At 36.9% G+C, this 24,586-nt stretch overlaps 1 protein-coding gene across 9 annotated transcripts in view; it reads right to left on the bottom strand.

Moving 5' to 3' along the window:
* BANP (BTG3 associated nuclear protein) overlaps nucleotides 1-24,586 on the bottom strand; it is a 157,502-nt gene that overhangs the window by 9,242 nt on the left and 123,674 nt on the right. For all 9 annotated transcript variants that reach the window (XR_012675439.1, XR_012675436.1, XR_012675437.1 and 6 more), the window contains one exon: nucleotides 34-177. Coding sequence is in view for 5 of the 9 variants with exons in the window: in XM_075161571.1 (XP_075017672.1) it covers nucleotides 34-177 (144 nt within the window). In the remaining 4 variants the exon portion in view is untranslated. The remainder of the gene's footprint in view (nucleotides 1-33; nucleotides 178-24,586) is intronic.

Raw genomic sequence — 24,586 nt, 5'->3', positions numbered from 1 at the left:
ACATTCAAATGGCAAAAATATATATATACATACTTGATTCGTCGCAGAGTGGTCTGTCACTGGTGTCAGCTGCACATACTGGACTTGGATATCACTCCCTTGGAGCGGGGATCCATCAACACCCCCTGACGCAGGCTCAGCAGAAGCAACAGCTATCAGTTGAGCACCCTGCAACACCTGCAGGGAAAGCAATGGAGAAAGCAGCACGTAAACAACCACAGTCAGAAATGCGTTATGAACCATCTAACTTAAAACAGATGCAAAACCAAAGGCCATTAAAAAGAAACACAAGAAAATTTGTCTATCAGTAACAGTTGCTGTAAATCATGTGGGTTTCCGAGAGGACATGGTATGCATATGGCAAGATTCCCATACTAGATGCTCGCTGCATTTTGCCTTACGAGATTCATAATTCTGTTAATGATTATTGCAAAGACTAAGTGAGATAGACTGAGCAGGTTACACCAAGAGTGTGTTAATGCCAATAGCACACAATATCACTGAGTAATGCTTTTGCTGTTACATAAACAGACACAGATCCAAGATACTCCTTCTCACAGCCAAAGGCATTCAACTTCTGACAATTTATTACAGTAATGTAAATAATATTCCTATTGTTTGTGAAGGTGTAGGTTTAAGAATTACTAATTAATGCTTACTCTAAACACATCTGCATTTGACTGGTGAAGACTGTAAGTCTCCTATAGGCTTCAAAAACCAAAGAACAGTTAATCCATCTAAAAGTGCTTGCTTAAAAATGTTCTTGTGATTAGACTAATTTTAATTTACTTCTTGAAATGCAAATCAGAATAAAAACATGTATGTTGACAATTACAAGTCCTCAATCTCATTTTTTGAATTCCGCTAAGATATACATATTCAGTTTTAATTTCTATATGCCGCAAATGATGTATTTTTAAACTATGGTATTTGAACTGCAGCGAACAAAAGACATCTTTCAAACGAAAGAAAGAGAACAAAGAACAAAAATAACATTCTTAACAAAGGTTTTTCTTAACAAAGTTTGATTTCTCAGCTGATCTGCGGGTGGGTGGCCATGAAGGAGTGGGTAGACCAGAATTTCTCTAGGGAGTGTGGGAGGCAAAAAGAGGTGACCTCCATAAATGACCTTCAGGGGTGTTGTCAGGATTTTATAGGGATCTTGGGTGTTCTGAGATACAGTCAGCATCAAACTGCAAAAGGATGCTACATTTTGTTTTTACAGGAGTAAGCAAAATTCTCTTGTCCGATGGTATTTGTTTTGGAACTATACGATACATACTGTCAGAACCACATCACACTCTGTCCTATTGATTACCTGCAGATCTTAAATGTATTTCTTCTCATTTATTTCTAAACTAAAAACTTCAGAATGACTGTGAGCGACTGAACAAGCCCATCATTCTCACATAGAATTTGTTTTACAATGAAGAAGCCTAAAACTTACAATAGTACCAGCTTTGCTGTTTTATTGTATGTTCTCAACTGCACACCTTCCAGTGCACTTCAAAAGAACTCCTTTTTTTCACACACACTCTGAAGAAGACCAAATAACTCTGTTATGTGTTATCTTATATCAAACCTATTAGATTCCTAGTGACAATCTACCTTTACCATCCTGCCTACAAAAGAAAACAACCCAGCAATACTTGTATAAAATACTTTTTGCTGTCAAATTACACCTCCGTATTGGTTTTGTGCAAATGGTTATGTGCTTTTCCTATTGTGTCTTCCTGCTGGATAAACTATTTGTAATTAAGCTTTCACAAAGAAATGGGAAGCATTTTTATAGAGTGTAATGATGAAGCTGAGCTGGTTTTCACAGAGGTAAAATGGACAACATGCCAACATCAGCAGGGGCTGACAAACCCAGGTATTTACGAATTTCCATTGACAAGGCCATAGATTGATTGCTGCTGCTCCATTCCCTCCAAACTAGCCAGATTAAAAGCAACTCAGTTAAGCATAAATGTGCTGCAATCCCAATTCAAGACTATAACAGTGTTACATACACTGTGCTTCGTTTCCAGTTGTATAGTTTGAAAAAAAAAAAAAACAGATTGATAAATTGGAGAGATAAGACATCAAAAACTATAAAAATCTCAATTAGTATAGGTTCTCCTTCTTTGGCATGTCCTGTTTGTGCAGACCCCAAGGACTACAGGCTTCAGTACTCAATAATGGAAGGTGAGTGGCCAAGCAAGGCAGATTCAATTCCACTAGCGTTATCCCAAACTATTTGGGTTTTGCAAACCAGGTGATTGGCTCTAAACTGAATGTTGCACTGACATGTTTGTTCTCTAACAACTGCTGCCTTTGTATTTTTCCATATAGCTAGAAAACATGTTAGGATGCTTGGAAGCCAGCAAAAGGCCATTTTTCAAAACTAAGAACCATTTCGCTTCTTTAGGCTTCTCTTTATCCATTTGTCCATCACGCACAGTCTACTTAATACGTGTTGAAAATCACTTATAAAAAACCCCAACAATCTGTCTGGACTTTAAAAACTAAAAGAAGAACAATCTAATGCTGAAAAAAGACTTAACGTTTTCCACTTAATACATGCTAACATTAATAGCTGTCTTAGATTTCATTAAATACTGCCTAGCTTGTTATTGTGGCATAACTGGCTATATAATCAGTCACTGAACAAATGAGAATAAAAGCAAGAACAGGGAAAAGATCCCAGTCTTAAATTAAACCATCTGACTGAACTTTAAATGATGGAATGAGCAACAAGCTCTTCTGAATATCTGCAGAGTTTATATACAGCACTCTGAGCAAAATTATTGTTTTGCAGTTTCTATTTGAATTACTGTACAGCTTCTGAAATTGATACAAATGGATGAGAATAGAAGGGGAGAATTATCATCTTTACCTTTTTTTTTTTTTTTTGGAAGGGATTTGGAAATAAAGCTGTTTCTGTAGTCTCAATGGCATAGAAACTTGTGTTTAATCTGCTGAGCCAACGAGAGCATTAACCCAGTCTCAGGCTCAGCCTGGAACATTTGATCCCACTTCCTATGTCTGAACACCTCTGCCAAATGTGACACAATGATGACCTGCAGCTTACTAAAGATATCACTTTACTAATCACACTGTATTCATAAGATAACACAATTTATCATGAATCTCAGGCATACCCAGATACAAAAATCTAATTGAACTGACATTAAAAACAGCAATAAATTACATTACATTACTGGAGGTTATGATAAATTTATTGTCCTTCTGTCTTAGCTTAAAAATATGCTGAAAGTTTGTTAAGCTGAAGAACTATAACTGATGTCACCCTTTCTACTTCTCTCAAACAGCAGCACTGATAAATATTTTGTTCAGAAAAAGCCCAACTTGGGCAAATAGAGTGGCAAGTTTGGTTATGGTCCGTGGGTTCTGTTTGCATTTGCAATGTTGCATTACGTAACATGGCATTTGTGGAGGAGCTGGGCAGCAGAGCCTTTCGCAAATGGGGCAGTTGTAAGCATACGGCTTTTCCTTGGCTGCTCACTTGACTTCCAGACCAATACTTTAACTTTGTAATTCTTACCTGCCCTTGACCTTAAAATAAAGGAATTGTACCAAAAAAATAAACAATCCTCCCTGAAAATGAACTTCTCTTCCCAATTCCACTGGGCTTCTCGAACATCCTGCCTCACCGGTCCAAAGCAGGTAACAGAATATGGTTAAACTGAAAAATAATAAACTTCACTTCTAACAAAACCAATTAATTCATGCTCTAAACACACACACAGAACAAGAAGCTTGAAGTCACCCTTCCCTTTCACTTAGGCACAAAAACATGGAAGTATCTGACCTGGGGTGTCGCTCAAGCTAACTTGGGCTAGTGAGAGTTCAAGCCAATGCTGAAAACACTCCTAAAAAAGACTGCCTTTAAAATTAACAAGCAGACCAAAAAATGTTTTTGTAAAATAACTGAGTGGAGTACTAAGAAAAAGTACGTTTGGTCATCTATTATTGCTTGCTGTCAGCAGTAAAAAGTTGTCTTGACAGCGATGAGATCTTCAGCTCTCGTGGAGCCGGAGCCCACTCTTTACATTGCACAATTATTTCCACTGCAAGCATAAGCAATTTCACAGCTGGAACAGAGAAGCTCGTTAAATTCTTCTGTTCTTTCAGCTTGCAGTTAGAACCACGGATACATGCTTTTCCTCAGATAGAAAACCTAGTGAAAAATGTTTATCAAGAAAAATCAGAATACTTTAGGAAATGTCTGTAAGATATTTGAGAATATCTTTGAGATGTATGTATTTGAGAATGGGTTGAAGCTACCAATACTCTCAAGCCCATTTTGGGACCTGGCCTGGTCTTTGCAACCCTTCACGTCCCAAACCTCGTTGCCTCAAAGATTACCACATTGCACGGTGAGCCTGGTGAAGACAACTTGCCTAAATTAAAAAGCAAGCATGAGAGAGCCCCTTCCCTTGCTGTTTCCATCACCTTTCAGAGTAAGAAAATGTTCCCTAATACCTTCAGACAGAAATACAAATGGATTTCTATTAGTTTTGATTTTAAATGGTCCTAGAAATACTAGAAGGAATAGTATTTTGTTCGGATGTTTAAAATGAAGTATGAACTCTTGGCATTGTTAGTAAACACAGAACCACAGTCTCTTTGACTAAACGCTTATTTTCCTTAAAGCTCTGTAAGCTTTCAATGAGAGATACAAGAGCTAACAGATTTGATAAAATGAGCTAAGGGACAGACAGGTCCCTCCTACCCGCTCAAAGCACATTGTGCCCATACGTATGTAATCTGTCCCTCCTTACAGCAACATCAACACCACCCAGGCTGCCCAAGGAGAACTGCAGCAGAAGCACAGACCCTTGCACTGGTATCCCACTGATCTGACCCTTTGCCTTTCTCTCTGGGTTTTTTTTCCCTCCCCTCTCCTCCTTTTTTCCTCTGTCATTCTCTCTTCAAAGTCTTAATGATTTGGGACATGCAAGCTATTGAGCCTGAAGGTCCTGGATTTCTATTTTTCGTCCTTTCTTCAGTGAGATCCTTGCCACATAAAATGTAATAATAAAATTAGTAGTAATAATGAAAACCAGCTACTTTCTCTGCTCCCTTCCTTTCCATTTAAAGACCATTTTAGCCCATAACTAATAGTTCCCATTTAACATTCAACTGCCAGGGCAGGAAATAAAATTTAAAAAAAAAAGATTAAAATGTAATAGGTTTTCCTTCAGTTTCTTCCAAAATTATTCAAGCATAGTTTCCAACCATGGTTCAATTCATATCACATCCTCTGCCGATTTTACTTATCACTGAGAATTATTCTTCTAGAAGCCCATAACTTAAAACTTCTCTCTAGTTTAAGTTTCTCTAGCCCCCAACCTTCAAAGATAAGTAACTGTTTTGGGATAGTTGAAGTTTGTTTACCAAAAAAGCCCATTCCTCAGTCTGGTCTGTGCCAGACTGAGCCTTCTAAAACACATTCTTGCTACTGTTGTTCTGAGCTTTTTTATTAATCTAGGCAAGCACATATGTTTGCCTACCTATAAAAAGCTCAAAAACAAGACACATTGGGATTTTGGTGTCTTTTTTCCATCGTTTCTTCCCATTTCTACTGCAGGAATGCAATAAAAGATGACGTTCTTTAAAAAAAAATGAGGTTTTGAATCACTGAAAGAGTGACTGTTTATAGAAGGTTCACATCTGAAAATCCTGTAACACTTATAGCCAGCAAGTAACCATTTCAGCAAACGTTGCACAAAAGAAATGAGTTGTGCATAGGAAAAATGAAAGATCTCGGTGACACGCTCTAGCTAGAACATTGATATAAAGGACAGTTTGTGCCCAAAAGTATAAGGATGGTTATGGGTTTAGATGATTCCTAGAAAACAAAAAATTAAGAAAATACCTGCCTATCATCCTCCTACACTGTCATTCATCAATGATGGCAAAACTACATGAATACATTCAAATAGCAAACACAGCTCCTTCAAATGATAAGAAGCTCTGCTGATAAACATGTTCACTTAAATAAGATAACTCCCTCTAGCTGAATCTTTTCAGTCTTAAAGTTTTCTTCATGGAGCCTTAAGACTGAAAACATCCACAGTATTTAATGCCAACAAAATATTTATTCAATGGATTTACAGGCTTATAGATGAGTTTACCTGGGGCAACAAGACTCTATATTTAGGTGCAGAACTCAAAACTTTTTAGTATCAGAAATTAATTATTTCCTTGAAAACATCAGAGGCTTAGACTAATCAAGATCTCCGTCACCTTGGTATTTGCTAAGGAATCTGGAACAGGCAATGCAGAATGCCAAAAGAATGGAGCTGTACGAAAAAACCCAAGATTTCCTTCCATAAGATTGTCTTTTGTAGTTCTTAATTTCGGTTGATGAAGCAGAGCAAGACCCAACACGAGGAAACAAGTCCAGCGTGGAGGATACCAAAGGGTACAGGAAAATTGGTAACACGATCTACTCTACACTCCATGTTTAAGCCATCGGTTCAATTTAACCAAGGTCAAGTGCATTGAAAAGCTCATATCTGACAGTGGCTGATACAAAGTTATTTTGGTGATTTTACAGTCCAGTTCCAATAAAATTGAAGTATCAACGTGACAAAAAGGAGTGGCAGCAAAGGACAAATGGACCTAACTGTTCTCGAAGAAGCAGTCCTCTTCATGCTAAGATCAAGCAATATTCATTGAAAACCACCGTAACCCTTGTGCTTTATCTATCCCATATGTATATAAACTAAGAATGCGTATAGCCTGATGATGTGTTACCTCTCCGGAGAAATAAATTCACATTCAACCTGTAATTCTTCAGAACAAATACACAGCTGACAATATGAACCAAGGATCACTACATATTGCTGCATACTTTCTACGCTGTACTTAAAATTAAACAATAAGTATTTTGATAGAATTACAAGACAGTTTTAAGGACTAAGCTTTCTTTTCCAAACTTCTCAAAATATTAACAGCAATAAAAGACTGCAAGTTCCTCTTCCAAAAAGATAAGGAAGACAGATGGCTCACAGTGTTGCAGAGAATATCTGCAGCTTTCCTCTCTCAGTAACTAGTGATGAGAAGCATACAGCGGTGCGAGTAAGCACATGGAAGATGTAACCCGTCCTTTAGATCATGTATTGGCAACCCTTTTTTAAGCAGAAGCCTCCAAAATATGAGGCCTCTCTTCTTTTTAAGGTGCATTTTTATGGCTGCTGTATGTCTGACTTCGAATTACTGAGATCACACTGAAGTAAAGGAAAAAGCCAAAAGATACACCACTCACATTTTTTCCAAAATAATTACATATATTAATTTCTTGTTTTTCAAGCTGAACTTGTTCTGATTATCATTTCATATTACCAGCATCACCACAACAGAAAAAAGCCTCTAGGCCATAACGTGCACTCCAATAATATGTTTCATATCCAGCCACCAGAGAGTTTCCAGAAATTCACAGGTTTTTCTATTTTACTGTTACAAAGGGCTGATCATTGTCTATTTTGTCTTACATGGCATAAATTAAAGACCCTTGCACAATGCAATTTCCATGAAAACCACAGCTGCTTTTTGAAGTATAACATCTCTTTTAGAGGCCATCCCATATTTATTTGAAGTACTTCAATAGACAGAATAGCACGGAGCACCTAACATACTGCCCCATCTTCTATGTCTTCTCATTACTCCCTGCAGGAAAAGGATTGGGAGGTGGAAGACTATATTCTATCCTATCAGGCAGGCCACCAAACTTCACCAGTATAAAAAAGTAGTTCTGGAATATTTGTTCTTAGAAAAATACATTACTTTGCTTCTAGCTTTATTAAAAGGCAGGTTGAGTCAATCATATCTAGTAATCTAGGTCAGAGTGTAAAAATAACCTGTTACTTTCATTACTTACCATATAATTACATTGCCATTTACACATCACTAATTATTCATTTTCTTTCATGTCTTTGATTAAAATACTGAATAGCATTAGTCAAAGATATTTGTGGGAAAACAGAAGAAAATACAAATTGGAAGGCTTAAAGTTACGTTTTTCAATATATCAACTAAATTACTTTTAATAATTTTAACACTGGCTTCAATCATTTGCTATAGGGCTACATTTTCAAATGAGCAGAACAACATGCTGGAACTATAAAGCAAATAAGTATACTGTCAATCAAGCTCACAAAAACAAGCTCATTTTTAATAAAATAATGCTGATTCACATTAAGAATGCTAACATGTTTTAATTCTTTACTAATTACCTTCTAAACACTTCCTCTAAACTGGGCATATTTATGGAATTAAAAACACACTCCTTGTAATATCTGTGCCCAGATGGGCCATATCATAACATAAAAGCAACCGATGCCAAAGAAAAGATTCAGCTATTAAGTCCCCTTTCCACTTGAGCAAGATACCAGGTACGGACTGGGCTATGCTGAGAAGAAAAGAGAAAAAATAAGGGTGCTGAGAGACCCAGTGGTAATGAAGCAGTTACCAAAGTCGGATTCCCTGAATCATGTACCCTGTTGGCACTTTCCATCACCCAAAATCAAATTGCTCCACTCACTTGTCCTCAAATATGGCAGCGTTGTATGATACGGATTTTGCAGAAAATTACACAGCAAGAGCTTTGGTGACGTTAAGGTAATATATTCCCGTTAACGTCCCAATATGTTTCTCTTAAAATAAAAGTATGTTTGATCTAAGGTAACTGCAAACAGTATAAAAAGGATCCACTGCTCTTAAAGATTAGGGTATCATTCTGAAGTTAATGATCTAGTTCATAAAGTCCTTTCCTTACTCCAACAACAACTTATACCTAAATTTGTTATTTATTTCTTACATAAAATGTGCCAATACAAAAATAAATTCAGCATATATAAAAGTCTAATATATAGCAGTTCACAGAGAGAGGAACTCTCCTGCTGTGTATTTCTAAGTGTGCTGAATTGAACCATGCAAAATGTGACCTTAAATCTGTCAAAACTTCATTAACTAACACCCCTACAGAGTCATATAACTGAGAGCACCTCCTTTAAATTCCCCAAACTAAAAGGCATGAAAAGTGAAACTGATTTCAGCTCTACCAAGTGTGGAAAAATGAAAAGAATAATTCCAGAGTACATTTTTATCAGCAGCATTATTTCCTTGCATAACAAATAATAAACCATCTCATCTGCTTTTACTTGGAGTATATACCACAGCACAGCTCTACTCTGTGATTCCCTCAGTAATGTCTACTCTGAGAGTCCCTTAACGCGCCTGCACAAAACCTGGAGAAATGCAGGAACACAAACTGCAGCTATTGTGGTTACTTAAACAAACTTTACAAAAATGTCCATCTTTCTGACTACTGCGGTTGCACTGAGCTGGGTAAGTGATGGCAAATTGTGGCTTAGTGTATTTAAACCATCTGCAGCTTCAAAAGCCCTTTCACAACACATCACCTTGTTTCCTAAGATCTCCGTTTCAGTGATCCCCAAGGAGAGCAAGGCTCAGTGAGTCCCGGGAGCAAGCCTCTGCTTCTGAAGACCAACTATTCAGTAAAGCCACCAATACTTTCCAGCACTATGGTTTTATGGAGAGTAGCAGCCATCAATGAAATGCTGTAATAGGCCCTGAGCAAAGAAAAATGAGATGCACAGAACTGCGTGAAGTTTTGGAAGGGAAAGCATGGCAGAGGTTCATGATCTTTATTAACATTCCCTGTACAAGTTTTTTTTAAAAAACAAACAAACAAAACCAAAACCAAAACCAAATAAATATTCTGGGGTCTTTGAAAAGCGTTCACATTTAATTTGGTAAATAAACTGGAGAAACATAAGGGGCAGAAAAAGACCAAATTAACACAGTTCATGTTGTCTTTTTTTTAAAAACACATCTGCTCATACCATCACTGTCTCTCTGACCCTTTCCTAAGCACAGTCCAACTGGAATAACCAATCTGACCCTTTTTTTTTCATATACAGTATTTAAAAACACATAACATACAAAAAACCCACGAGGCTCACGATCTCTCTTCAGCTTAAATGTACCTTGCCTAGATTTAAGTGAACACCTAAAGACAAAGGTACAGTTGTTAAAAGTATCTCACACTTTCACTGGGTCAACACATGTACTCTTACATGGCAAGCTGGGGGTCCCTCAGCAGAATAACAGCTCCTTTGAGAAGTGGTTGATATTGAACACAAAAGGGTAATCAGTGTAATTAAAACTTTATCTGTGAGCTATTATGCTGGCTGAAAGGGACGCAAAGTTAATTACTAAGAAATAAAAGCCTAAATCAAGCTTTGTGTCATGTGATCTAAATACAATGAGATCATATGAAATTCTATACGAAATCAGCAGTATTTTATTTTAACTCAGTATCACAGGTAGATGGACAGTAAGGTATCTGCCAGCATCAACAGATAACAAAGAAAGAGGTATTGTCTCAAGATGCTTTGGGGTCACATCCCATGGAAGCCAAGTGGGGTCCTTCCTTTGACTTCAAGTAAAGATGGGCTCAGGCCCTATAAAATGATGTAAAATACATCAAAACAAAACACAGACTTCCATTGAAAATACACTTTAAACTAGCACATGTGCAAAATTTAATTATAATTAATTGGCAGTTCAACTGCAGATGTAATTTCAGTAAAAATTACTTGTTACAGGAAGAAGAGTTACCTCATCTAAATTCACTGTATCAAATTAAAGAAGCTATTTGGAAGTATGAGGCTTGTAAGGAAATCTGTATTGTACATCTGACTCATCTTTTGTATGAAGATACTCTTAGTAAATCACCCACCAAGGGAAACTTCCCAAAACAACTTTGTGGTTAACTGACAGCTCTTTTCAGATGTTGCACTTCTCAAACCATAACCTAAAGTTTAATTTCAGTTGTTACACAAAACGTAGTTTGATGTACCCGCACCTGCCAGAGTTCCCTAAATTAGGTAGTTTTGGTATTTCGTGCCCAGCTTCTCTGAAGGCAAGGCTCTGGTCAATCAATCTCTTTTCTGCATCTTTTTTCTGGTGAACCAATGTTTTACATCATACGAGCTACATGCACGCATATGGAAATGTGACTGCCAGGTAATCAACCTACCAAAAATTATTTCGTATATCCCAATCACCTTTTGGCAAGAAAGAAGACAAGACAGAAATATATAACTAAGCATTTCAGCTCAGCTCAGCCTTCGACATTCTGTTATAGCTTGCCAAATCTTTTGAGTTAATTCAATCTAAGAATGGTAAAGATTATTCAAATCTACGCAATTGCAACATGTTGTGATGAAATGGCTTACTGTTAGCACTACGTATGGTAAAATTGATGGAACTACTTCCAAAAGCAAGATTTTTCAAGAGTGGACAATTAAATCTCTCTACAATAATTCACTATTTTGAGCAATACTAAAGAAGCCTTTGGCTTAAATGTTTTTTTTCCAACAGAATGTTATTTCTGGGCTTTATTCAACATACAACTGAGTGCTATTAAGAAATGGCTGGATAGTTCAGAGAAAAATACTACAGTGTCAAAGAAATCTTACTAAGCTGTAGCTGCCGAGTGCAAAAGCTCAAGAAACAAGTCATACATGAGTGACCCAGACTCCCTCCGACTGACCAGCACTGATAAAGGTTATTCAAGTGAATAATAAATGGTGACTCACACGGCATCTGGCTGGTGGGAAATTTTTTGTTGTGACATAACCTAGCCAAGAGGGAGAGGATAACTCAGTCCTTTAGGACTGTCTTCCTTTACATTTTTATGTGACAAGTCCCTGCTAGTCTAATAAATGTAAACATGGTTTTAAACGTCACCCTGCTGGTCCCATCCTCCAGTCTGAAATTCCTGATGGGATTAGTTAGGCTTAAAACAAAAGGTCAAGATAAATGCTGAAGTACTTTCAGCATTTACTATGAAATTCTGCTAAAGTCATCAGGCAACTTCAGCAGAAATAGCATTCAATCCTTTCATAAATAACTTAAAACTAGAATTTGGACTCTTAGGGCTGATGAGAGGGTACATCTCCTCTGATGAGGCTAGTAGTAAATATGCCACTTAAAAATAGTAAGACCAGATCACTGAGGATCTACCAGAATCACACACATCTGTTAGTTTGCTTAAAAATGTCTAAAACAATTTATCAGCTTTCCCTCAGAACAGTGATTTCACTTTGATTCCAGAAAGAAAAGACATTTGGGGGGAACTGCAAATGTTTACATCATACCTGGCAGTGATTTTTTTTTTAAAAATACTAGCAAAATAATATCTGAAAGTTTGGCTCTTGTTGCTAGGGTAACAAAACACTGTTCCTACCGTACACTGCAGGATCCTATTATGCTGGAGAAATATGGATGGGAAAAAAAGCACATGCGACAACGGCATGAGCCTTTTATACACAGAGGAACAGAAAAGTTCTAGTATTGCAATGTTCAGGAAAAGTCCTAAGGAAAAGAAAATGAATATACTACCTCCTGCACTTTAATTATGAAATGATGTAAGCAGCTCAATTTGTATCAATCAGTATCAGAAGTACATAATGGCTTCAAAAGAAAAGCAGAAGAAGAATGGTAGGAACAACCACCGTGAGGAGTTAACTGTAAATGTGCTTGAACTATAAATCAGAAGCTGGAGAAAGTTATAAGCCAGTATTTGTCGATTAAGAATACTTAAATAAGAAAGCAGTACTCCTGAGAATTACCTGAATTACATTAGTAAGTTTCTTACAGAAACTTGCACAAAAACTAACACTGTAGACATAATTCAAGAAAAAAAATCCCAGGAAGGACAAGAAAAAGTGCAAACTTGACAGGAGTTAAAGAGCAGATTCAAACACTTAGGGTTTTTCCTCTTAACAAACCCAAGCCCTAAGGGAAGATGCTCTCTGATTTGCATAGACAGGAGAGGAATCCAGAACCTGAAAGTGTCTGACGTCTTTGGTTTTGTTTTTCCACCCAAATCTCCAGATAGACAGGAATGACAGATAGCTGTAAGATACATGAACACAAGGCGTTCAATTCATATTATAGTAGGGAATATACTTTTGTAAGGGGAATATGTACTCCAGAATTTAGGATAGAAATAAACATATGAAATGGCTGCTTTTTAGAAAGAAAAACGTACAAGAACCCTGGAGTTCTCAAAATACCCGTACGAAAGATTACAGGATATCGGTAGGAAGAGCATTAAAATACACAACTGTATCTCTAATCTTGGCTTTTATCTACTAGTAAAGTTCATGTAAAAAGAATCCAAAATAATAGAAGCTTTATCTACTTCATTTGCACTGAAAAACATAGTGTCGCTATAAACTGCTCAGTGTGTTCCAATGATGACCAAAACTAAAAGCAGATGTAATGTATATTATAAGCTATATATCATGTTCCACCTCAGAAAATCCTATATTTCATCTCAAAAACATTTTCAGACAATAGTTCTCAAACAAAAGCAATTAGGAAAAATGATTGATTTCTTTCATTAAAGTGGATGTTTTTACATATATCCACTGTTATTTTAAAAACTATCATCTTTTTGACAAATTTAGTAATGTTAGACTAACACAATCACCATCTTCTGATTTCCATCAAAGTTCACAGATAAGACATCAGTTATATATACTTCTCTTCACGCGAAGCCATATCGTTTCTACTCAGCTTCTCCATCAGAAGCCTGCTCAGTAATGTAACTTCACATGTGTTTTCCCTTTAGTCAATGCACTAAGTGGACAAATGTTTCTAATACCCTGGAGAAGAGCTTGGGAATTGGTGCTTCTTTCACACCAGCCTTTGCAATGATGCAAACATGCTTTTTCTAATTTAAAATCATAAAATGAAAATGAACCCTAACAGAGTGTCAGTTTGTTTGACTAAGTCATGTACTACATGTTATGGTCCTGCAGATGATACTTTCCCAATTTTGCAAACTGAATTAATTTCCTCCTTGATTTATTTTTCTCAAGTTGGAGCCAGTAACCTGACATTTAAGAATTATACAATTTCTTAAAAATGTGAATTACCAGTTACATCCCACATTGAGAACACAAGTAAAATCATTTTTCTGGTAGTGATTTTCAAAATTTATTTTTTGCTTGCATGTCTAAGCCTATGGCATGAAGTTCTGCAAGTTTGCTTACACAGGAAAGCATTTTCAGAAAAACTAGTATTACAGATACAGATAACCAAAACTCTGCTGTTTAAATTTTAAACAACGAAGAATAGAAAGTGTCTATCCACTTCACTTCCTGCATTGCTTAGAAAACTGTATCAAGTCATTCTAAACACATTAGGTAACACATACACCCTGTTCTGCTATAAATCATTAAAATCTCTTTGGTTTGGGGGTGGAAAACAATTGGCACAGTAGTTGAGTGCCTGTTCTCCCCTGTGAATTAAACTTCAACCATATGTCTGTTGTCAGGGCAATTCTACCCTTCACGAGCACCAGCCTCGATGGTTCTCCAAGCTTTTGTGCACTTATCTGCGTGTGCTGTCATTTATTCACCCATTTGTTTACCATTTGTGTTCATTTTCCACTTCAGTGAAATCCATGGCAGACGATTACTTTGGGATGTAATTACAGGAACCATCCATCAGTAACACTGTCTCCGAATCCTCTACTACTTTGCTGTAGAGCTGAAAGTTTCACCAATGTGGAGCTTCCAGACATTAATGGCCTGTGGTTGAACTTAAATCAGGGTCTCCCATACGGCAATATATTTTGCTACCAGCTGAGCCTCCAGGCCAGCCAAAGGTCTTTACTTTCTGAAGCCATATCCAGATAGCATTTGCATACATGTTAAACTTTCCGATCATCATTTGGATTTTTTAAAACGCATTTTTGAACAACTCTCAATTTTTTTTGTGAGAAAAGGGAGAGGAATATGGAGTGTGAATTTAAAGCAGACTTCAATGAAAGCTCTGGACCCAAAACTATTGTTTTCTTAGAGTACACATCTGGTTTTCCCCAACATACTGCCAGTTCTGTAACTCAGTTTAATACCCAGCTGGGATAATGTAAAACTAGCATATAACCTAAAATAAATGCTAGAAGCACATATTTTTGTTCAGTAATACTTGTATGCATTAAGTTCAACTTGACTAACGTTCTACCCGCATACCGAAAAGTTTGTATCAATGAAGGGGGAAGAGGAGGGGAAAATCACACCCCAAACCAGGCACTGTGCATGTGTGTGGCCACACAATTGGAAACTAGAACTAAAGCTCACCAGAGCGGCATAAAATCTTGCTTTTAAAAGGTTAAAATTACTTATTTTTACAACCAAAACACAAGTTTTTAAAGCAAAGACATTTAAAATGTGGTTTTCTCATAACATCAGACAGGAATTATCAAAGCGTCTAACACTAGTGTGTTGCAGGAATGTTCCCCAGGCTGCTGACAATCTTTTCCCTGACCAACTCAAAACTTTCTTCTTTCTAGCCTGTGGGAAGTACAAATGTCTGGTAACAAAATCTGTAATTCTTACGAAACTAAGGCTATTGGAGTGCATAGAGGAAATTGCTGAACACAGAAAGCTGAATCTACAGAATACTCTTATATAAAATCATCTACTTTTGGCAACTTTGATGGCCAAAACATAAATCAAAAGCAGCAATAAAAGTGATAACCTGATAATGTTATCCTGAAGGCTGCTAAGAGGTAAGCATAAAGCAAGGACCACAGTGAGCTCAGTTTGAAAGCAATTTGTAAAATGTTATTAAAGGAGTTTAAAGAAGCATCAGTAAAAGTTATTCCTTCTTCCAGCCCATTAATGCATGAATTATTTTGACTTAGATTATCAGATTTTTATTCACACAATAACTTTACATCCTACAGTCTGAGTCTGTAGGATGCCTGTTCTTATAGAGATGCATAAAGGCTTAAAATGGATTCGGCATTTTAGAAAAAAACAAAACAAAACATTTGGACTTGATCAAATCTGGTCCTGATACAAATTACAGCACTTAGAAACCAGATTTGCAGCCCTTGCATCATTTCTGAGACTGCCTTGGGAGTGTAAAATGCCAAGATGCTATTAATATGAAGATTCCATATAGCATATGTTCATAAAAAGCATTTTTTTCATATCTAATACAGAACATGCTACTTTTGTTTCTTAGAAATTCAACATAATTAGACTTCAGCAAAACAAGATCATTAAGACAGGCACCCTGAATGACCTTGCTGAAGTGTACCAACCAGCGAGACGACGTACACTTACTAAATTACTCCAGCTGAGTAACCCAGGCAGACTTGGGCCCTGAATTCACAGTTAATAAGGGAATTCTGGAAATATTTGCTCTTACATTTATAATTTCTTCCCAAACACCAAGGTGCTCTTAGAAACCTATTCTCCTCCTGGTACCATCATCTTCGTCTAGAAAAATCTTTGGTTGTATCTTGCTGTAATCACAACAGTCAAAGTGCAAGGACTCCAAACTGCTTACTACAAAAGTTATTTGTATATATCCAAATTTAATACTTTTGCATGATTTTTGGAGAGAAGGGGGGAAATGCGATTTAAGGAGAAGCAAGTATCAAGTGCTACTCAAGCATTTGCCATATCAAGAAGATAAAAGCACAGGAAAGAAGGGGTAAAACAGACTCCCCAAGGGTGCAGAAGATTTATAGCTTACCAAGTATTCCCTCTGATACTTTGCTTTTATTTATCTACCAATGTGCATACTGCTTTTTCCCCACATATATGACTTAGAAATTAGATCACACAAAGCACAAAGAAACCCACTGTATAGTAAATAAGCCACAGAGGAGATAAGTAATGAAATGGCACTGGAAAAGATTAATTTAAAAATTTATTTCCCTTTCAACCATAATCAGATTAAAAAATCTTCAGTAATTATCCATCCTAGCATTTGAGATAAATAATAACCCACTGTACATCACAGAGCATGATTAGCCAGTGTTATAAAAAAAGCAGTAATAGTTAATCATTAGATTTTAAAGTTTAAATGATGGTAGGCAGAATGTAGCAGGCAAACACTGAACAGGTAAACTTTTCTAATAGGCTTTAGAGTCTATGCTTTGTGAAAAAATGAATCTTCAATACATGGAAACAAAAATTTCTAGCCATTTTCATAACAACGACAACATCCTATATGTGACTGATTGGGGGTTAATTTAATTGCCTGAGTGTCCAGATAGACAGCTGGAAATAATGAGACGAAGAAGACTATGAAATCTTGTCCCACCCTTGAGTGCGTGAGCTATGCACGGCGAACGCGCAGCAGCCTGTGCCTGCACATTTGCTGTGTGCAGAACACATTCACATCCTTCGCGCCGGTAGTTTCAGAGAAGCAAACTTTTGCATTGTCCAGGAGTGATCTTCCTCTGCCTGCAATCCCGAAATTTTTATTATTAGGGCTCAACAATTCAGTACTTTGCTTCCCTACACTACCGGGGAGCAGACCTGAGCTGAACAGTGAGTTCAGCTGTAGTTTGTCACTTCAAACACAAGTTTGAAACAAACACACTCCTGGTTTGCTGCTTTGGGCTGCATCTGATTTGCAGATTTTTCAGTTGTTCCTCCCTTCCGAAATCCTGTGCATCTTCTGAACAGCAGTGGCAAATACCAGCATTGTTCTGGCTAATGACCTGCTGGATTGCTGAGTTCACACCAGATTTTTTGCTGACTATTGTATTAACATGTTCCAAAATGTCAAGAGGCAACTCAAGGAAAAAAAACTCAACTTCTTTTTGGTAAGATAAGGTTAGTCAGAAGTAACATTTACAATTGAAATACTGTAATTTGAACCTTTGACAACCTTTGATATTTCTTTACTAGGTTCAAAATTTGTTACAGTGCTAATTTCTACCACTGTAAAAATGTACTGTCATTTTGAACCAAACTACTGGTGACATTTACTGTGGTCTTTTCAGAGACCCACACAGGCCAGTCCTAGACCTATTACAGCTTTATTTACAAAGAGCTCCTTTGAGAGTACGAGCCAGCTCCATACAGATTGGTGCACGTCTTTAAACCATTACAGATCTCATTACATAAAACATAGCTGCAGTTGCGGACATTCATAAATGAATTTCTAATGCACTAGGGCACAGGGAAACAGTTACGTTATACAGTTCCCTTTGGACTTTTCAGGGTCTCTAACGAGCAAGAGACCAGAACATAGCAGCTACCTCCAGAAACAGAGCAGCACTGTCACGTCGCTTGTGCAGTACACGATGCTGTGCTGCGAAGAACGAATCCACACCTGAGGTTGTGCACCCCTTTGTATTTTTCAATAATGAGCAAAACTATGTATCAGAGAGCTTACTAACATTACTACTGATAAACATTACTTCTTCAGACAAGTAAAAAGTGCTAATCCTCACAAAGGCAAAGATTAAATTAACAAAATTCAGTTTGCATTGGAAAAACCTGTCTGAGATTTCTTAACGTGTTACTAGCAAGGAAAGTTTCTAAGTACTTGGACACTGCAAACAACAAAACGGCTCTGTACTGAAGGGGATAAAGGTGCAAGTGAAAATACTCAATGTGGACAAAACTATAATAATGGCACAAGAATGAATCTGAAAACGTTTACACATATCGTGCAGGAAAAGTGTATCTCAGTGCTCATACACATTTTATCTGTCTGAAGAATCTGAGAGTAAGGATGCAAAGAGAGACAGAAATTCCACTAAAAAGATTAAGAGAGAAACTGCAAAGTTCAAAGTGACCCCATCTATTTGATTCTCAACAGACTACCTTCAGGATAAAAATTATGATGGAATATTGACGGCATTCAAGGAAAAAAAAAAAAAAAGCCCGCTGCTAAGCACTGCTGTTATTGTATACAAAACACAGGATAAAAATGTATTACTGTACATTAAGATAAACATTTATATCTTGATAAATAGCTGAGAAAGTTTGTAGACTTTATGTTGATGAAATACTAGATTCTAAGATAATTTAGCAGTACGTAGAATTGCAATTAGTTTTTGTTGTGCCAGATTCATAAAAAATTTAAAACAGAGGAGAGAAAGTTCTGTATTGAGAAACAATCTGAGATAGTTAAAATCAGAGAAATTGCACTGCGTTCTAAACGTAAGTTACACAGTTACATCAACAACGGATGTACTTACTATGAACAACAAAAGTTTCTATTCATACATACAGCTTAAACCACTTGACCAGGAGCCAGTTGTGCAGTGAAAGCAATGCTATCTTTCAAAAGCTTCCAATGGAATATTTTAGATATAGAGATAAAATTCAAAATACATCATATTTATCACTGGAGGAAAAAAGGGGGAAAAGCAAACATCAGTTTTATTGTTTTTACTGTGGCTGGAAATTAGATTTCAGATTGAAAGGAAAGGACAAACAATACTCGGTCTTACGTCCAAATATGTTTGTTCACTTGTTCATAACTGAGGAAGCTTTCCATCCAAGGAAAATAAAGTAATGAATCCAACCTAACAAACCAAAAGGCAAGAGAGGATCCAGTCTGTGTGATATTAAGGATACAAATCATGTTAAATTACGTGCTAATAAAGAGACAGCTCTGAGCTTTACAGACCAAAAATTTCTCACGCTTATCCAATATTTTAAATATTTCTGGCCTCGATCGTCCTCCGGGCGCAGCTGCTTAACACTGAAGTACTAGCAGATTTTGGCCACCGAGCTAGTATAGCCAGGCCCAGAAATTCAGTGTGGATGCAGTGCCCCAGGTCCTCTGCCGTCCCCCTTCCACTCATGACACACACACCCCATCACTCTTCAGCAGGTCACTGAGACGAGCACCTGAAGTTGAAAACCACCATCATCCCTGGGATAACGCACAGGTTTTTCAAGTACTTAGCACACCTGCCACACAGACTGGGGCAGAGAAGACCAAGAAAAAAAAAAGTGTGCACTGTTTTTAAAAAACAGTGCGATAAAACCTTCATAAAGTTGATTTACTAAACATGCCAGGCAACCTGGAAAGCTAAACCAGTTTTAATACCACGATGATTGAGTATATTTAAAAAGAAAATGAAAGGGAGGATGATTTTCCTTCAAAATTTAATGAGATAACATCTATCGTAGACCTCAAAAGCACAAAAATGAGTAATAAACTGCTAATTTCCTAAATATTTCCAATTTTTTACTCACTCAATGTAACTAAAATGAATGGTCCCAAAATTTCTTTAATAGCATATAATTTCTACTGGTCACCTATGACTAACACTGCTAAAAGCATCAGATTAACAATTTTTTGGGATTAGACATGTTTTCCTGATTTAGAAAGTTCTGCTTTCAGTTTCTTTAACAGCATTATTGTCCATTTTTATAAAAGCCAAGAATTTCAAATGAAGAATATTTATGGGGGTTTATTTAACATCTATGTTGTTACTTTTTTTGATTTACGGGGCGGCACTATGACCAAAAATTTCTTTGAAAAACATAAGGATTTTGAAACATCTGGCTATAGAGTGAATAATTGTCGAGTAAGTCGATGACTTAAGTCACTGGTATCCCAGGTAAATAGGAACTGCCCAGATACAGAATGTTCTCAGCAAAGTGTCCAAGACTGTGGAAACTGGCTCAAGACGAGCCGCGTGTTTTTGGAAACACAATGCAGAGGAAGGACTTATGGACGGACTCCTATGGACAGGCTGAACTGAAGGAATGTTCAAAGGCTATGAAAGATTTATTATATAATGAAACCACCTGAATTTTTCTATGTAAAACACATCACATTTTGAATTTAAAGCAACACCTAAACGGTGTTATCATCTTTTCTTCTATAGAGTGCTTCCGTCAAAGTAAAGAATTTTGTGGTAATCTGGGAAAGCATGACAGCCACAACAATAATGAAAAATGCTAAGCGAGTAAAATGAGAGGTCAGTATAAAAGCCTTGACCAGATATTCTGAACCCCATTCCCAGTATTGCTTAAAGGCAAAAGCGAAGAAAGAACAAGTCACTTTTGCCTCTATAAAGAGGGAAAATCTTCAAAATTAAAATTATGTATTAAACTGTGTTTTACACAACATCCCCAGCTACAGTAACGGGTTTTGCCAGCATTTATCTTTACAACTGAAGGAAAAAAGTCATTATTCCTTGCATTAGCAGGAAATCTAACACTTCACTAAGCTTTATCTTCCACCTGCAAAGCACTGAGGTGCACTTTACTGTCAAGAAGCAACAAGTTCTGTCTCACCCAGATCTAGCAATCTGAGTTTACTTCACCTGGACACACAGAGACTGCCTTAACACAGACCTTTGGGGACCTGAAGCTTAAACTCCAGGTGGGTGCCCCGTTCTTACACCTTTTTTTCAGAACAGAATACAATCTTATCTCACCTAGTATCTAACTAAATACTGCCAAGTATTTTTACAGACTTAGTGATTTATTGCTCTGTGTTGTTTTATTGTGATCATAACCTTTTCATTAGCTTGTAAATTAATAATATGAAAGAGTAAATAAAAAACAAGGATTAAGATATTCCAAAGCTGTCACGGATGTTTTTTAATAAAAACATTTTAAAAGTAAGTATTTATTTTAGCTGAAAACAAATGCCTCTAAGTTCTTTACTTCTTTTATATGCAGCTGGAGGCAACTGCCAGATGAATGAAACATTCTGCAGCTACCTAACAAAATCCAAATATTTCTAGTATGGATATTAAGATTAAAACCAAACTCATTAAAAGACACCGATATCTGACCTCAGGCTATTTCTGCTAACGTTTGGTTAACACTTCAGAAGGGATGCAAAGAATCTATGAAGTACTTCTAAAGTCTTTGGACTTTAGTTGGTTACGAACAAGTTTTTCTCAAGGAGGCATGAATTTGCTGTACAGGGATACGTACCTTAGCTGGAATCTTTTTTTAAGGAATCTGTACATCAAAAACCAATACTGAGAACCAGGGTAATAAATGGTACACGACAACATAAACAGCAGATTATTCAGATTGTAAATCAAACACACAGAAGTCGTAGAGTACCAAATTTACCATCTCTAATGCAAATTTAAATCCTGCCCTCGTGGATGGTCATTCTATTAAATGAATGAGACAGGGGCTCCGTGGGATGAACAGTCGGCACTCCTGCTCCTCAGCCACACTGATCCTACAGCCTGTCGCTGGTATACAGCCTGTCAGGGCAATTCTGTATTAACAGAGACAAGTATGAAACTGGCACTTCCTAACCTTTCAATCCTTGTTTCTTATTTTTGTTTCTTAGATATGTGTGTGTGTATATAATTTAGAATAAACAAGTCATTTCACTTTGTCAACCAAATTAAAAGTTACCTGAAACAACTGCATTTGCAACCTAACAAAGCAGAATTCATTTATCTGAAATGTGACAAGGAAATCAACTCCATCTCAAACATTTTGGGGAAAAACCTATCACAAATATGTCAAGGTCCTCTGTCCACTAAGAATCACAAAGCATTTGAACATAGTTGTTAACTTGGAGAAGAACTGCACTGCAAGCTGCACCACATATCAGAGAGCTTTGAAAACACAGGCAAATGTGAAAATCCAATGGTTTTTATTTAACTGGTTCAAATCTGACAGGGTCAGGGGACTGTGGACTTTGAATGAGTTTTCCTATGTAATTCTGTGCATGGCAAAACACGGTCTGCTAATTCACAGAAGAAGAAAAATCGGAAGAGCTTTCTGTTATTAGTCATAAGCTCCTCAGCAAGGAAGAAGGGCTGAGATATGATCTCAAACAAAGCAGAAAAGAATCAAGCCATTTTCCTCCAAAAGCAAGAAAGCTGCTTTGGCTTCTTCCTCGGTAAAAGCAGGACAAAATCTATTATGAATCAGAGAAAATGCTCGAAAAGGTAGACAAGAAATCCAGAATTCATAATTTCTTATCTTAGTTCCCTACCAACTTAAGTGATCTTGGGCAAGTCGCTGCTTCCACCTCTTCACCTGTACAATGAGGTGGTTACTACTTCCTTACAGTGACATTTGGAGAACTGACAGACAAAAAGGCTTGAAAGATTAAAAACAAGGGTATGAGCTGCTTCTAGCAGCTACAGATATCTGGCAGCAACTCCACTGTCAGAGCTGCACTTAAAAACAGATTTAAAATGGGAAATAAATCCCTCTCCCCCTCTGGAAGTAGGCAACCAATTAGAATATGAAATTTTATACGGGATGAGTTTTTATGTCCCGGAATTTCCTCTGCCATTTGTTTCTCTCAATTTTTACAGGACCCTATGAATCTGAGCTTCAGCTGAAATTTGTCTGTGGTTATATGCTTTTCTGTTGTTGGAAATATTCACACAACCACTGTCTGGGATTGTTGTTTGCTATTAACCATGCAGCTAATTGGTACTTCAGTAGTCAAAACTTTACTACTAAATAGCAGGTGCACACAAATTTGGCTTTTTGTACAGTAACTATGATTGCCATTAAAGAGACATATCGACAGTCAAAGAACTGCATGTGGAAGGAACTTTAATTCAAAGACAATGTCCTCACTAACTGATGTACTTCTGAAATTATAACAACATTAGAACCTTGTAATAATGCAGAATATCTGTGATCAATCCCTCGAGATTCTTCCTGAAGTCTGCTAAAATGCAAAAGGTGGAGTAACACAAAATACCGTTAATGAGATACACCGCAATTACCATCTAGTTGCGAATTTATGGATTTTAAATCATGCATCATGAAGCAAAAATAGTTCTGCTTTAAAATTGGCAATATTCCTTACGCTGTATCTCAAACATTATTTGTTATCCCATTAAAGAGGAAAATTTTGCAAGTACCATGGAAAGTCCATTCGCTATTCAGCTGAAGGCAGGCGAATTCTAATGTGCTAATTACGATTATTTGGACAGCATTTAATTCGCTACTGTAATGAAAAAACAAACCAACACAAAATCTGCGCAGACTGAACAACAAAAAGCTGACCCACATGCATATATATACAAACCAGAAGTTTTTCTACTGTTCCAGATGCTCTTTCTTATATTCATTGTATTCATAGAACATTATGTGGTACATCAGTGTACGCACGCAGTGATATTTTTGAAAGATTACTTCTAGAAAGTTTCTAAAAAAGCATGTAACTTTTACCTTAATGTAATTAAGTCCACAGAAAGAATCCATGTTTTTAAAGTCAAAAGATGATTTTTGTTTGTGGAATCTTTGCTTAATTTAGCATATCTTGCAGTCTAAAACTTAATTTTTTATTCTCACTGCTCTGCTCACACACCTGGTCTGTACGAACTCCTCTTCTCATCATCTTTATTTTTTTTAACCTTTTCTATCATTTTCCCGTAGTTACGAGAGTCTTCATAACTTTTTTCCACAACACTCTCCGAAAGCAAATATACCAAGGTTTATAAAGCATTTGTTCTAGCCAACACCCCGTTCTTATGTGTTCTACAGCATTATGCGTAAAAAAACCCTTGTAAGAATAAAAGGGGTTTATCTTCTGCTTGATTTATCTCATGGATATTATTTTCCTTTTCATAGGTGACTTGCAAGAATAGCAAATAGAAGGGCAAAAATCCAGTCAGAGATGATCTTTTCGTGACAACAAAACCCACTCCTCTCCCCTCCCCCTTGACTCTCCCAGCCTCGGGAGCACTGTTTAGCACAGCTCCAACCTATGAAAAATTAGTAACAAATGGTTACATTTGTCATAG

This window comes from Calonectris borealis, chromosome 12 (genome assembly GCF_964195595.1).
Source record: "Calonectris borealis chromosome 12, bCalBor7.hap1.2, whole genome shotgun sequence".
Lineage (NCBI taxonomy): Eukaryota > Metazoa > Chordata > Aves > Procellariiformes > Procellariidae > Calonectris > Calonectris borealis.
The sequence above is the reverse complement of the archived record's forward strand: the minus strand, read 5'-3'. Positions and strand labels throughout refer to the sequence as shown.